This window comes from Manis pentadactyla, chromosome 1, assembly GCF_030020395.1.
Source record: "Manis pentadactyla isolate mManPen7 chromosome 1, mManPen7.hap1, whole genome shotgun sequence".
NCBI classification, from domain to species: Eukaryota; Metazoa; Chordata; class Mammalia; order Pholidota; family Manidae; genus Manis; species Manis pentadactyla.
In genome coordinates, this window is record NC_080019.1 from 104466618 (window position 1) to 104483024 (window position 16407).

Here is a 16407-nt window from a genome sequence, read left to right on the forward strand (position 1 = left end):
CATATCACTTGGAAGTTTATTGTCATCACAGATTCATGGTGCCCTCTCCTTAGACAGGCCCTGAATCCTTTGCCTTAATCCTTTTTAGTTCTGTCTAGTTTGTCTCTGTTGTCTGTCCAGTCTTTGGTTGAAGTCTCAAATTCCTCAGCTGCTTCCAACTCAATTAAAAATGTAAGCTAAGAATTCTCTCAACTTACCCTCACCCATACACTTCCTTCCCATCTCGGTGGAACAGGTTTCTGTGTAATCAGATCCGACCTCTCCATCTGTCTCCAGAACACCATCCTTTCATACTTCCTTGAGGATCTTACACCTTCACTCATCTTTTCATTATTTTTATTCTCTCTGTCTCCATGGGCTCTTCCAATATAATCATGTCTAATGTTCATATTCTTAAAAAAAGTAAATATCATCCCATTATTCTATATTCCTTTTGAACTACTATCCCATTTCTCCTCCTTCTCTCAAGTGAAACATTTTGGACACTGTGCCCACTACTTCCCTTTGCAGTCTTACCTCTGCTTCTGGCAGTTGGCTTTGTTCAGAAAAGCCATGTCCGACAAGCACAGCTAGCCCTTGATTATAAGCAAATGAAACTGGCATCACTTCAGATGATGGTTTATCCTTTATCTGGATTATGTCATACATTCAATCATATAATGAATGCAAAGACTAATTGTGCCAGTGTGTAAAATTTCAAGGTACAAATTGTGCTTGCTAAATTACAGTCCATATCCTAAACATGGGACACAGGAACATGGTTATTAAAACTTTTCAGGTCCAAACTATTTTATCCCCAGGCTTGCTAAAGTAGAGTGCCCCCAGTCCCATTCTTGAGGAAACAAGGTGTCCCAGTTTAGCTGCGGCAATGACCAAGAAAACTGTCCTCTCCATAGAACTTTGACAGCAGAGTATTTTTCATTCTTAATAAGACTACATCTAAAACTCTGTAATAGCTAATTTCCTAGAATCTACTCCAGAAGGAATAACTTCTAGGAGTTCCATATTAATTAATTTAATCTCATCATTTCTTAATCTGAGAACTGTTTTTTTCTTAATTGTCACATCTTCAGGATTCTTTCCTCATCCCTCTTTCTTTTTTTTAAATAAGGTATCATTGATATACAATGTTATAAAGGTTTCACATGAGCAGCATTGTGGTTATTACATTCACTCATATTATTAAGTCCTTGACCCACACCCTATTGCAGTCACTGTCCATCAGTGTAGTAAGATGCTACAGAGTCACTACTTGTTTTCTCTGTATTATACTGCATTCCCTGTGACACCCCTACATTATGTGTACTAATCATAATACCCCTTAAATCCCTTCTCTTTGTTACTGTTGGCCATCTGAATTTCTTCTTTGGAGAAGTATCTTTTCAGATACTCTGCCCATTTTTTAATTGGGTTATTTGCTTTCTGAGTGTTGAAGTGTATGAGTTCTTTATATATTTTGGATATTAACCCCTTATTTGATATGTCATTTACAAATATATTGTCCCATACTGTAGGATGCTTTTTGTTCTACTGATGGTGTCCTTTGCTGTACAGAAGCTTTTTAGTTTGATGTAGTTCCATTTGTTCATTTTTGCTTTTATTTCTAAACAAAAGGACATGTGTTCAGGAAAAAATTGCTCATGTTTATATTCAAGAGATTTTTGCCTATATTTTCTTCTTTATGTTTTATGTTTTATGTTTTTGTGACTTACATTCAGGTCTTTGATCCATTTTGAGTTTTCTTTTGTGTATAGAGTTAAACAGTAATTCAGTTTCATTCTCTTACATGTAGCTAGCTGTGCAGTTTTGCTGATACCAGTTGTTGAAGAGGCTGTCATTTCCCCATTGTATATCCATAGCTCCTTTATCATATATTAATTGATATATGCTTGGGTTTATAGCAGAGATCTCTATTCTGTTCCATTGATATATGGGTCTGTTCTTGTGCCAGTACCAAATTGTTTTGATTATTGTGGTTCTGTAGTAGAGCTTGAAGTCAGGGAGGATAATCCCTCTGGCTTTATTCTTCTTTCTCAGGATTGCTTTGGCTATTTGGGGTCTTTGGTGGTTCCATATGAATTTTAGAACTATTTGTTCCAGTTTGGTGAAGAATGCTGTTGGTATTTGGATAGGGATTGCATTGAATCTGTAGATTGCTTTAGGCAGGATGGCCATTTTGACAATATTAATTCTTCCTATCCATGAGCACGGGATGTATTTCCAGTTACTGGCATCTTTTAATTTCACTCAAGAGTGTCTTGTAGTTTTCAGGGTATAGATCTTTCACCTTCTTGGTTAGGTTTATTCCTAGGTATTTTACTCATTTTGATGCAATTGTGAATGGAATTGTTTTCCTGATTTCTCTTTCTGCTAGTTCCTTGTTAGTATATAGGAATGCAACAGATTTCTGTGTATTGATTTTGTATACTGCAACTTTGCTGAATTCAGTTATTAGGTGAATTCTAATTCAAAACTATTTTAATAGTTTTGAGGTGGATTTTTTAGGGTTTTTTATGTGCAATATCATGTCATCTGCAAAGAGTGACAGTTTAGCTTCTTCCTTACCACTCTGGATGCCTTTCATTTCTTTGTGTTGTCTGATTGCTGTGGCTAGGACTTCCAGTACTATGTTGAATAAAAGTGGGGAGAGTGAGCGTCCTTGTCTTGTTCCCAATCTTAGAGGAAAATCTTACAGCTTCGAGCTGTTAAGTATGATGTTGGCTATGGGTTTGTTGTATATGGCCTTCATTATGTTGAGGTACTTGCTCTCTTTACCCATTATGTTAAGAGTTTTTATCATGAGTGGATGTTGAATTTTGTCAAATGCTTTTTCAGTATCTATTGAGATGATCATGTGATTTTTGTTCTTCTCTTTGTTGACATGGTGTATGATGTTGTTGGATTTTCGAATATTATACCATCTTTGTGTCCCTGGAATAAGTCCTACTTGATCATGATGGATGATCTTTTTGATGTTATTTTTGAATTCAGTTTGTTAATATTTTGTTGAGTATTTTTGCATCTATGTTCATCAGGGATATTGGTCTGTAATTTTCTTTTCTATTGTTTTTTGGTGGGGTTTTGGTATTGAAGTGATGCTGGCCTTAGAGAATAAGTTTGGAAGTATTCCCTGCTCTTCTACTTTTTGGAAAACTGTAAGGAGAATGGCATTAGGTCTTCACTAAATGTTTGGTAAAATTCAGCAGTGAAGCCATCTGGCTCTGGAGTTTTGTTCTTGGGTAGCTTTTTGATTACCTATTCAATTTCATCGCTGGTAATTGGTTTGTTCAGATTTTCTGTTTCTTCCTGGGTCAGTCTTAGAAGGTTGTATTTTTCTAGAAAGTTGTCCATTTCTTCTAGGTTATCCAATTTGTTAGCATATAATTTTTCATAGTATTCTCTAATAATTCTTTGTATTTCTGTGGTGTCCATAGTGATTTTTTCTTTCTAATTTCTGATTCTGTTTATGTGTGTACACTCTTTTTTTGTTGATAAGTCTAAGGGTTTATCTATTTTGTTTATTTTCTCAAAAAACCAGCTCCTGGTTTCATTGATTATTTCTATTGTTTTAGTCTTCTCTATTTTATTTATTTATTCTCTGATCTTTATTATGTCCCACCTTCTACTGACTTTGGGCCTCATTTGTTCTTCTTTTTCTAGTTTCATTAATTGTGTGTTTAGACTGTTTATTTGGGATTATTCTTTCTTGAGGTAAGCCTGTATTCCTATGTATTTTCCTCTTACAACTGCCTTCACTGCATCCCACAGATTTTTGGGGTATTGCTGTTGTTTTCATTTGTCTCCATATATTGCTTGACCTCTGTTTTAATTTGGTCATCAATCCATTGATTACTTAGGAGCATGTTGTTAAGCCTCCATGTGTTTGTGGGCTTTTTTGTTTTCTTTGCACTATTTAATACATCATACTCCTTTGGTCTCAGAAGTCAGTGGATGCAATTTCAATCCTTCTGAATTTACTGAGGCTCTTTTGGTGGCCTAGTATGTGATCTACTCTGGAAAATGTTCCATGTGCACTTGAGAAGTATGTGTGTATCCCGCTGTTTTTCGGTGGAATGTTCTGTAGATGTCTGTTAGGCCCATCTGTTCTAATGTGTGGTTCAGTGCCTCTGTGTCCTTACTTATGTTCTGTCTGGTTGATCTGTCCTTTGGAGTGAGTGGTGTGTTGAAGTCTCCTAAAATATATGCATTGTATTCTATTTCCCCCTTCCACTTCCATGATGTGAGTGTCTATTTATTTCCCCAAACTTGGGAAGTTTACAACAATCATTTCCTCAAAGAGACCTTCTGTCCCTTTGTCTCTCCCTTCCTCTTCTGATACCCCTATAATGTGAATATTGTTCCATTTTGATTTGTAGCACAGCTCTCTTATTATTTTCATTCCTAAAGATCCTTTTTTTCTCACTGTTCCTCAGATTCTTTGTTTTCCTGTTCTCTAATTTCTATTTCATTTAACATCTCCTTTTCATCATCTAGTCTACTTTTAAACCCCTCCATTATATGTTTCATTTCTGATACTGTAGTCTTCAGCTCTGAGTAGCTTTTTTTTCCAGGATTTCTATATCTTTGTTGAAGTCCTCCATGAGATCCTGAATACTTTTCTGTAATCTGTGAGCATATTTATGACTTTTATTTTGAAATATTTATCAAGAAGATCGGTGATTTCAGTTTCATGAAGTCCTCTTTCTGGTATTTTTTCTTGTGGTTTTGTTTGGACCAAATTCCTCTGCTTTTTTTTTTTTTTTTTTTTTTTTAGTGCTTCCTATGGAATAATTGCTTTAAGTAGGAGGCTCCCTCTAGTGCCAAGAAGCTCAATTTCTTGTGCAGGATGCCCAGCTGTTGGCATGCAGTGATTGTGTCACCTTTCTTTCTTGTTTGTAGTGATCTGAATTCAGATGGTCTGTGTGGGCCATCTGCTGATTGGCAAACAGGGAGAATACTCGGGGCTGTACTGGTGGAGCTGCTGTGGTTAAAGCCACCTCCCTCTGGTCTGCTGTAATGGTGGGGGCTGCGGAGAGCAGGACCAGTGCCTGCAGGGAGGAAAGAGCTCAGCTGGGACAGTTTCCTTCCCCCAGCTGTAATGCCTACTTCTTCTGCCAGGTCAGTGGTCCAGGCATGCAGGAAGGATCCTGGTGCTGTGCCCCTGGAGCTGCTGTGGGTATAGTGACCCTCTGGCTGACCTGCTGTGATGGTGGGGGCAGCAGGTGAGCTGGACTGGCACCCGCTGGGAGAAGGGAGTGGCAGGCTGCGCACCACATGCGGGAGCCTCAGGGCTGCACTAGCAGCCAGGGGGATGGAGCGCCTGAAGGTCCTGAGAGTTCCCAACTTGCTGGGTTGAGAGGGCCTGGAATGTATTGTCCATCTGCCCTTTCTCCTAAGCAGAGAGCTCTGTATAATCTTTGCCCCTCTAGTGCCCCTACCACTGCTAGGAAGTCCTTCAAACTCCCACTTTTCTCGTGTCTTGAGGGGGTGGTAGTGCATGCCTATTTTCCACAAGTGGCTGGAATCTTAGCCGCTCCAAGTGTTCTGCCCATTTTTGCTTTCAGCCCCACTAATCTCCAGAGCACCATGTAATGTAGATTCATGTTCCCAGAGCCAATCTCTAGGGACAGGTGTCTAGCAGTCCTGGGCTTCTACCCCCTCCCTGCTCCACTCCCCTTCCTCCCACGTGTGGGTTGGTATGGGAGCAGGGTTTGGGTCCTGCTGGATCATGGTTTTGCCACTTTATCCTTTTCTTTGAGGCCTTCTCTTCTTCCCAGATGTAGGCAGTCTGTTCTGTAGTCTTAGGCTGTTTTCAGGACTAGTTGTATTTTTGTGTTTTATGTGATTTGGGGAGGAGGTTTCTGCCTTGCTTCTTACACTGACATCTTTTTCCCAGGAGTTCCTCAGTCTGGTTTTTAAGAACATCAAGAGTCTGGCTCTATCTTTCAACCCTTATTTCATAATAATGCCTTCCTTTGGTCTGCCCATCTCTTTGTTGTCCTTCCTCTAGTTCATGCATCTTTTGTCAAGTTCTCAATCCTGCTAGTAATGTTTCTCATCTATCATATTCATTTTCCATCCCCTCTACCCACCTCACTTTTCCACCTAGTTATTTATTTTTGAGGCCCAGTTAAATTCCTAAATTCACCCCAAATCTTCTCATCATTTCCATGAATATGTAATGCATTTTAATCTGTTTAATAGAGAATAATAATGTTTCCAGCCCACTGGGTTGTTGTGAGAACTAGAGGAGTTAATATAAAGTGACTTGCACTGAGCTCATGCTTTTAATGTGTACCACAAACCTAACTGAACTTTCCCATCCTAAGCCTTTGTCCTATGGAGCCATTGCACATCACTGAACACTTGCTAGATTTCTAATTGTCTTACAGTTAAAGGAATTCTGTTGAAAGCTTAACTCTAAATTCCTTGAGAACCAAAGTTCTGTCATATGATATTTTCTTATCCCATATTACCCAAGTTGATAGAAAGCAGTGAGAAAGTAGTCACTTAATGATTTGTGGTTGATTTCTTGTTATAACTTACCCCACAAAATAAATGATTAATTTTGCATAGATTGGTAGCATTGTCATTATCATCACCATTATCAACTGAAACAACTACTCCATAAATTATTTGTTTCTAAATATAAAATATAATTTGTTAGTGGCATTAAAGTATATCTGAGTCCAATGTTCTAGGTACTCATAATGATTCATACAAAATATGGGAAACACAGGCAGTATGCGAAAATCTGTTTCCCTTTTTGTTAGGTCCTGCTATACATCCTATTGTCTGATAGCAACAGAATTATCTCCCAGATGGAAATGAAATCTCTATTTTACAGCATGTCAAATGAGGCAACAGATAAATTAAACAAATAATTAGATGTTGAAATAAGAGAATTCTCCTCTCTTTCAGATAATTTGAATCAATGAGTAACCACAAGCTCACTTCACATTACATTTCTGTGAACAATTCAAGTGGATCTCATCTACTCAGTAACTGTAGACTCTAAACCTCACAATATGTTCTGTTTGAAGGCTGGATAAGGATGGCGGAAATAGAGAGGATTGCTTTTTAATTTTATCTGGCTTTGGAAGACTTGCAATAAATCTGAAAAGTTGGAGAGTGGGAGAAATGTTGGGCAACATTATCCAATATTTAAGAGTCATCTTATTATATGTGAACCTCACCATGGAGTCATCAAATTGAATTAAAATTTAGGGTTGTATAAGACTTTGATGATGACTGAGTTGGTTGGTTTTTCTGATTCACAATAATGCAAACGGAGTTAACTACATTTAAAAACTATACTAACATTTATGTCACTTGAATCAAACCTATAATGACCATCTATAAACTAAGGAATGATCTTGTTCATTGAAAAGATCTTGCTCAGCTTCCTATGGATTAATAATTTGCTTTTCATGAAGTTATCACCAATAGGAAGAATTTAGTGTTTCAGAGACACATACTAACTAACCACTGACGGAAGTTTAGTATCAATCTATTTTTTAGTGTTTATAGGAAAGTAGTCATTAAGTTAATTTGTTTTTTAAGCGAATATGAGATTATTTGAAGTGGAAATTTCCAAAGAGTAAATTTTCATGACAATGACATTTACATTTTTCTTGATGTTTTTTAACAGCTTTATAATGTTTAGATATTACTTCTCTTAATTCCCTTTAAAAAGGCACATATGAGTTAACACCTACTGTAGGTGATTTTATAAAAATGGAAGTGATGAACATTTGGTGTGCCAGCAGTTCTCAGCTGTTAGCTGCTAAATAAAAATGACCTGGGAACTTAAAAATACCAATACCAAGGCATGGTTATGGTTCAGGCATCCATATATATGTAAATAGCTCTCTTAGTTGATTGTATTTATGTAAAGAATCCATAAGGTTCATAATATTTTTTATGGGATGACATTCTTTCATTTGTAAAATTATAAAAATTACGGTATAGTCTCACTTATTGAAAATTCTCCCATTCAGCCTTCTCCCCATACCCTACCACTATGGAAAAACTCAGTTTCTGTGACATAGCCAATGCCTGCCTTGCAACCCTCGCTTGCCTCCTCTTTCCACTCTACCCTCCTTTTGATTCTGCCCATAAGCTCTCCCATATTATGGGTTCTGAGTACAAGTAAGAATTCGTGCTCCTTTCCTTGCTGTGTCAATGGCTGCTCTTATACAGGAAAGGGAGGGGGGCTTACCATGAGTCAGAGTACAAGTAAGAATTCGTGCTCCTTTCCTTGCTGTGTCAATGGCTGCCCTCATGCAGGAAAGGGAGGGGGGCTTACCATGAGTCAGATGAGTCAGAGGATGCACATGCAGGGGAGCCAGGGCCATCTGACTAAGAAGCTTTGAGGATAATAGGGGCCCTTCAAATTGAGGAATATTCTTAGATATTCTTCCCATTTTCCATCTCTTTTTCATAATACTCAACCTAAAAAATATTGTGTTCTTTTAATCAATAATCAACTCTTCTTTGTGTACCTTAAATCTTTTCATCTTTTTGATTCCACCTGGGTAGGGATGGTGACCACTGTAATTAATTAAATTATACTGAAATACATGAGAAGTCCTCTAAATGTCCACTTGAAGGACATATTTAAGGAAAAAACACTTTATGATATAAACAATAATAACACACTAAACTAAAAATTAAAAAAAATACATGACCTGAAAATGCCTGAATATTTATCTGAAGAAAATGAAAACACTAATTTGAAAAGATAATATGCACCCCTATGCTCGTTGCAGCATTATTTACAATAGCCAAGATATGGAAGCAACCTAAGTGTCCATCAACAGATGAACGGATAAGGAAGATGTGGTGTGTATATATACATGTTGGAATATTACACAGCCATAAAAAAGAATGAATTCTTGCTATTTGTGACAAAGTGGATTCAACTAGAAGGTACTATGGTAAGTGCAATAAGTCACACAGAGAATGACAAATACTATATGTTTTCACTTATTCATGGAATCTAAAAAACAGGACCTTATTCTTTGTCCCTAATCTCTGGCTTCTTGAGGGCACAAACTAACTTTTATTTTTATTTGTATACCCTGCGTCTAGCACTATGTTGGGCTGAAACAAACAGTAAATGTTAGTGGTATTAACATACTTTTTACTTATAATGGCAAATTCTGTTTTTCTAGAGATTTTTCTGATTTAACTAGTATTCAATTGAAGTGATATACCTAATTTTATTATTTTATTTTGAGATTGAGAGACATTAATTTTGTATTTCCCTACTATGTAAATTTGCCACCATTTAAAAAATATATCATTAAATACTTGTTAGCTATGGTATCCTGAATGGAACAAAAATGGCAGCAATCAAGTTAAAAACTGAAATGTTTTATCCTGAACATACACAGTTCAGCAGTCAGTTTATACCTGACCAATAAGGAAAAATGAACTATTTTTAGCATAACAATTTGTACATATAGTGAAAGCTTATATATTTGTCAGAAGCAGTGAACAGTTGAAAATTGTGTTGGATTTAGATCACTGCTTCTGAAAGGGGAAACAGGGTAGAAAGCATGCATTATTTTGGCTTCTTGCTTTGAATTTCAAATATTGTTAAAAGAACACTATAAATATTTAATGTTAATCAAAGGGGAAAAGGGATATGGATTAAAACAATGATGATAAACACAGAATAGGGCAAAATCCTTTGCGGTACTAAACTTAAGTTAAATACATACTGTAAAAGAAAATGCAGTACTTGAGAAGTACAATGACAACCTGTACATGAATTCTGAGTTCGTGTTTTTCAACAGGCAATCCTATGTGAAAACACGTTGTGGTTGGGCTTTAGTTATTATCACTTCAAATTAACAGTGCTCTAAGAGATTAGGGAAGTTGCTTAAAGTCACACAGCATTGGGAGTCAGAAGGAGCATCAAATACAGATAATCTGACTCCAAATACAGCACTCCATCCATCTGGACCCACGTGACCATCTAGGGCTATGTGAGCTAGATATATGGGAGTCCTGACAACTAGCTTGCTAATGGGGGCAATGGCATGCATTTTCAGCCGTACCAGTGCTGTGGTATAAATCTTTGCTCCTCAAATTGGTCCTGGACCAGCAGCAAGGACATCATTTGGGAGCTTATTTGAAGTGAGGCGTCTGATTCCCCATCACAGACCTAATGCATCATAATTTGCATATTTAATAATTAATAATATTTCTATACAATATTTAAACACTTTAAAGTCTGAAAACAAATTGTAAAGAATTCCAGATGTGAAATCAGGGCCCCAGAATTCATTCTAAGCCCTGCCACAAACTACCTGTGCCATTTTAACCAAGTTTTTTTTTAACTTTTCAGAGCTTCAGTTTCTTTATTTGTAAAATGGAGATAATAATATCTGTCTTTGAGGGTTATTGTGAGGATTATTTGAATAAAAGGCCCTAGACCCCAGCAGAGGCTTAAGAAATGCATACTGAATACATATGCAAATCCATACATGTGTAAAAAGACAGACAATCTGGTGAACTTTTGATTTCTTGATTATGTTGCACTAAGAATTATCTGTGTTAGAATCCATTTAAATTAAGCCTTCTGGGATATCCACATTTTCATGCCCTAGGGATTTGCTACAGAATTATTCTCAGCAGAGCAATTATAGGTGAGGCTGCCCTGTAATAAGATATCTTTGCTACTTCATCAAATAAACCCCCTTGGATGGGCTCCAAAATGGACCTGCCTCATACCAAATTCCATTACACTGGAAGTAATCTCATAAGAAGGCCCTGATTCAGGTTCAGTCATCCTGGATACCTGACGTTTACCATAAGGGGAATGTGTTCTAGAACAGTGATTCCCAAAAGCTGGTTCTCACAGCAATGCTTTACTGACCAAAGGGGAAATTAAAAAATAAAGACAACTTAGTTAACTTTTCATAAAATTAAAATATAATCTATTTTAAAATATCCTTCATTCTGAGAGTATGCCCTTTCTACTTTCTTTCTCTTTGGCATTAGGCTGATCCATATTTTTATGAAATGATGGTGATTTCTGTAATGCCACTGCACAATGAATATTCAATGACATCCCTTCCCCCCGCAACATTTTTTTTACAGTTCCTTGACATCCAAATATACTGAATCATTGTTATAGAGGAAACTGGTAAAAAGGAAATTCTTTCCTATGGAATTAGTGAGGGTCATAGACCATTTTAAGTTAGGGAGCAAGCTGCAACGTTTTAACTGGAGGGGGAAAATCTATTAAATGTCCGCATACCAGAGTGCAATGCTCCTCCAACTGCAAAGTGCACAAGAACCACTTGGGATCTGTCAAAATGGATATCATGATTCTGCAAGTCTGGCACAGTCCAACATTCTGTATTTCGAACAAACTCACACTTAGAGCAGCAAGAGCATAGTGGTTAAGCTGATGAGCTCTCAACCAGACCACTGTGGTTCGGCTCCTGGATCTACCACTTCTAGCTGTTGACCCTTGAACAGTTAGTGAACCTGTCTATCCCTTAGTTTTGTCATTAGTAACAAAAGAATAATCATAGTCCCATTTCATGTGTTTGTTGTGAGAATAACATGGAATAAGGAATGTGGATATTCCCAGCAGGGAGTACCTGACACACAGAGCTCCATAAATATGAGTTATTCCTCTAATTTCACAAATCGGTGACGAGTGCCAAGATATTAAAAAGGGATCAACACCTCAAGGGGTTCCTAAGTGATGACTTCAGAAGAATTGAAAATTCCAGTTGCTAAGGGATAAGCTGTATTCTGCCTTCATTGGCTGGTTCTGTGGAATTGTTTGAAGCTGTGAATTTTGAAGAGTATGTATAGATCTATTCAAGTCCAAAGGAAGCCTCTTAATTACTAAGCTCCTATGAGTAAGGTTGCGCTGATGGTATTGTTTAGGTTGCATGTCACACACTTAGAAGAACCTTTGATGATTTTTTTTTGAGTCTTTCCTATTAATAACAAGAAAAACCTCTAAGTTTTCCTATAGGTTTTTATTAATAATTATTCTTTTCCCCATGAAATTGCAGCTAGAATGTTTATTAATCTCACCCTACTTTTTGACAGACAAGCCATTTATTGAAAATAATATGTATTGCCTAATGTGCAAATACAACTACATGAGGCCAGTGACCTATGTTTTTCCTTAAAGAACCCTACTATTTTTATAATGGATGAATTCATATCATTGTCCTTTAAATTACAGGGAACAGTATCTAGGCATGAAATGTGATTTAATGTGAATTTGTATTTTTACCTTTAGCTTAAACTTTTGCCCTATTGGTGTGACTTCTGATGTGAATATAAACACAAGAGCAAATGATGACTGATTTTAATAAAACTAAACAAAGATTGATGAGTCGAACACAAAGCTGAGGACTAGTCTTACCTACATAACTTGTTTAACTTTATATAGTAAAAGTAAAGCATAGAAAAATAAATTATTTCATCAAGCTCATTTAAATAAATGTCTCCTGTGTTCTGAAATCCTGAAAGATTAAAGTTGACTGCTTTTTGGAAGCTAAACTGTTGTCTCCTAAATCACTGCATACTATTTTATCTTAATCATTATAAAATATTATTATACATTTGCCTTGACTTCATTATGAAAAGAAAAAGAGTTAGTACTTTGTCAAGAGCACAAGGAAACAAGCATATAAGCAGAATACTCCTAAAGGATTTTTTAGATGCACTGGAAATTATCATGTCAATTAATAAATAGTCACAAATTTTCAGGGCCTTTTCCCAGTTTTTACTTTCCTGTTTATTTTTTGTGGTCTTATCCTTATACAGCCTTCTGTATACTCCTAAAGCTGTCACTGTATACCCATTTGGCAAGCATTTTGTATGCTTCACAGTGCCTCCTAGGTAATAAGCACTCTGTGAGAAAAAATTGCCAGTCATCCTTCAATATTTGCTCTCCCCTTCTTCCTAAGTAATAGGACTCCTGAATGTTAGGACCATCTGGAATAAAGACTGTATTTTTCAGCCTCCCTTGTAGGTTTATGTGGCCACATGATTTGGGGTCAGTGAAAGCAAGATGGAAATGGTGTGTGCAACTTCCGTGAAGTGTGCTTATGGGGACATGGGGTGTCTCTCCCTTCCCTTTTCCCTTTCTGGCTGCTAGAATGTGGACAGGATGACACCAGCTGGAGCTGCCACTGTGGATCATGAGGTCAAAGCTACATCTTGAGGAACAAAATAGAATCTGGCACCCTCATGATAATATTACACCAGTGATTGACCACTTATATTTCTGTGAAAGAAAAATTAGCTTCTCTCTTTCTTTAGACACTGTTATTTTGGGTTTTCTGTCACTTGGCAGCCAAACCTAATCCTAACTTACATATGCTGAAATACTCGTTGATGCCTCTCTTTCGCCTGTCTTTCGGGTGTGATCCTCATTGTTATGCCTTGGTCTCTGTCATGAATTCTATCTTCCACAAAGTTATGTTAGGACTTAAGGAAAAGGGAGAGATGCATTCAATAATCCCTGAGAACATTCAGGATTGAAGACATAAAATTAAGTTAAATTCAGGAGGAGAAAGGGTTAAAGAGGTTAAACATCTTTTCTATTCCCAGTGCTCTGGTTTATTAAGAGAGATTCTAGTTGAGATTTCAAAGTTAACTCCCAAGATAATGAGACAAAAGCTAGGCCAGATGTCTAAGCTAAGTTTTGGTCTCAAAATAATTACCTTTGTTAATTACCAGTAATTAGTGTCAGCATCCAATGCTTTCCTAAAAACGCTTGGCAGGTGATTTGGGGGAAAAGAAAGACAGAGAGAGAAGGACGGAAAGCCAGAGAGAAATGAAAAGGGAGGGAGGGTGGAGGGAGGGAAGGTGCAGGAGAGTCAAATCATCAGAATTTTCCAGTACAGTTACATCTTGGGGTCATTAAAACCCGATTCAGATTTTACAATTTTGAACACTTGGCTGTAATGAAAAAACTGGATATTTTCTTACAGTGAATGCAGATAGCTTTTGATTCTATATCCATTTGCTTCTGTATCTTTTGCTTCAGATATCTATTTGCCTTCAGACTTAATCTGAAGTTTTATCCTTCCTTATTTTATGTCTCTCTCTTTTCATTGCCAAAATGACTATTTTTATCTATAAAATTACATCTTTAATCCTGTTCCACACCCACCCTCCCTCCCCCAAAATTTTCAGCTAAAAGTGACCCTAACAGAAGTGCCCAGGGCTCTTCCTGGAGTCTTTCTTTAGCATCTTTTTCATAGCCAGAGGCTTCTGGTCTTTAGCTCAGAGGACTGCAGAGGGCTCTTACTGGTTTGTGGATAACAATATTTTGTGCACTTTCTACATAGTTCAGAGTTTACACAGTACATCACTCTGTTTTTCTTTGTGTGGATGACCATTTATAAGGACAAAAATATTTATAGATGCAGCTATTTGTGCACTATCTCATCACTTCATATCTCTTTGGGCCTCCTTTTTGTGCTTAGAGTTTCTTTTTAAATATTTAGGGGCACCACTGTCTGGTAGTGTTCATTAGTAATTCATTGTAGATTGTGGTCACTTTAACCTGCAAGTAACAGTGGAAATGATACTTCACTCTTTACCTCTCTATCACAAACATCTCACACTTGCCTCTAGCCCATGCCCTCTCCCACTGCCGATCAATCATTTCTATTCAACCATTTACTGCTTAGTCTCCCTTACCAGGTGTTAGAGGGAAGAGACAATGTCCTAACTCATTTTTTATATATCCAGTGGCCACCAGGCGTACATAGAAGGCACTGAAATATTTTTTTGTAATTAATGAAATGTGCACTCACCAGTATTTCCAGACCAATGGGCCTTTGGTTATACACTTTGGTCCTTTTAAAGTTTCAGTAAATCATAAGATGGAACAATATTTCCCACTACCTATTTTGTGTGGTGATTCTCAAGTTTATTTTAGTCCATGAGCTATTTCTCTATGCCAAGATATTGACCAAATAACCTGCCTGCAGAGTGAAAAATAATTATAAAGTTCACTAGAATGGGAAGGAAAATAAAGTTTGATAATAAAATGGTGTTATTTTGTTTTTTAAAAATATCATTTATAAATTTTCAGCCCACGCTAAAAAATAAAGATGGTTATGTTTAATTATGAAGACTACATATCAAAAGGGGACAATTCGTATGTTCATTAACTGCCTATTTCTAGAAATCTATATTCTACCCACCACTGCTGTAATAAAACTTTATGGCTTTTATAGGTATACATCTACATTACAAAACCAATTACATTATTTTATATGTTACCATTCACTAGAGGGTTTGTTAATGGAAAGAAAGCATGAAGCATGCTTTTGGGGTGATTTCTATATGTCAGGTGCACACAGTTACATTAATTTGCAGGCAACTCTTATTTGCTTTATATAATCCGGGAACTGTGCAATCCTGATATTCAGTATTTTCACCCAGAGCCACGCAATGGAATTACTACTTTCCATTTCATAGCTTCCTGTCCCCAATCTATATTTTCTTTAATCCCGTACCTCCAGTGCTGTTCTGAACTGTCCCGCTGCCACCGCGTATTTCTTTTGTCTGTAGCAAGATCTGGCATCCTTTAAAGCTGCCTGAAGCCACTTGTCAATCTGAGGCCGAAAGCTGGAATTAGGAATGCACAAAGGGTCTACGATTTTAGCAGCCTGGCATGTTGGCTGAATCTCAGTGGACATGAAGGATTTCACAAACTCATAGCTCACGTCCTCTTCATCAACATACACCAGCTTGGCCTCCACCTCCATGATTTTCTTTAGGGGAATGCGAGGTAGAGTCATGGTAATCATCGAGCTGTCAAATTCTGTTCCCTTGGCCTTTTTCTTTCCCGATGGCTTTTCTTCACCTTTTGCCTTCCTTTTAAGGGCCACTTTCTCTAAATAATTGTTTTGTTTTCCTTTGATGCTCTTTGCCATTTTTTTTCTTTTGACTGTAATTTTTACTTGTTTATCTTCACAGTTTTTCTTAATCTCTTGTGGCATTTCCAGGATGCTGGATGGGTTTGCTGAGGTGGACATCTTCTTGCTTGTGTTTATCTTTGGAACAAGCTGATCAGGATAGACCCTATTTACTGTTTTCTTCAACCTTCTTCTGCTACCTGAATCCATTGGCTACCCCTGAAACTCCTGTAGGGGTGAGGAGAAGGAAAATAATTAAAACAGTATTTTGAAATTCCAGTGGTTTAACACTATAATCAAATTCATTTAAAACACTGTTGTATTAATTTGAAGTGTTCATCACCTTAAGGCAAAAATGTATGTATATCATCTGTTGACTATTTTATTAGAAAAGTATATATTTCAATCTCAAAACTCACCAAGAATTTTATGAACACACATTTAGACAATGTCTTAACAAATAATCATCTATAGCTGGACAACA

At 37.0% G+C, this 16407-nt stretch overlaps 1 protein-coding gene across 1 annotated transcript in view; it reads right to left on the reverse strand.

Annotated features, from left to right (window-relative positions):
• SPATA16 (spermatogenesis associated 16) overlaps positions 1-16133 on the reverse strand; it is a 203872-nt gene extending 187739 nt beyond the window's left edge. The window contains exon 1 of the mRNA XM_036930913.2: positions 15522-16133. Coding sequence (XP_036786808.2) covers positions 15522-16133 — 612 coding nt within the window. The remainder of the gene's footprint in view (positions 1-15521) is intronic.
• Positions 16134-16407: the final 274 nt, after the last annotated feature.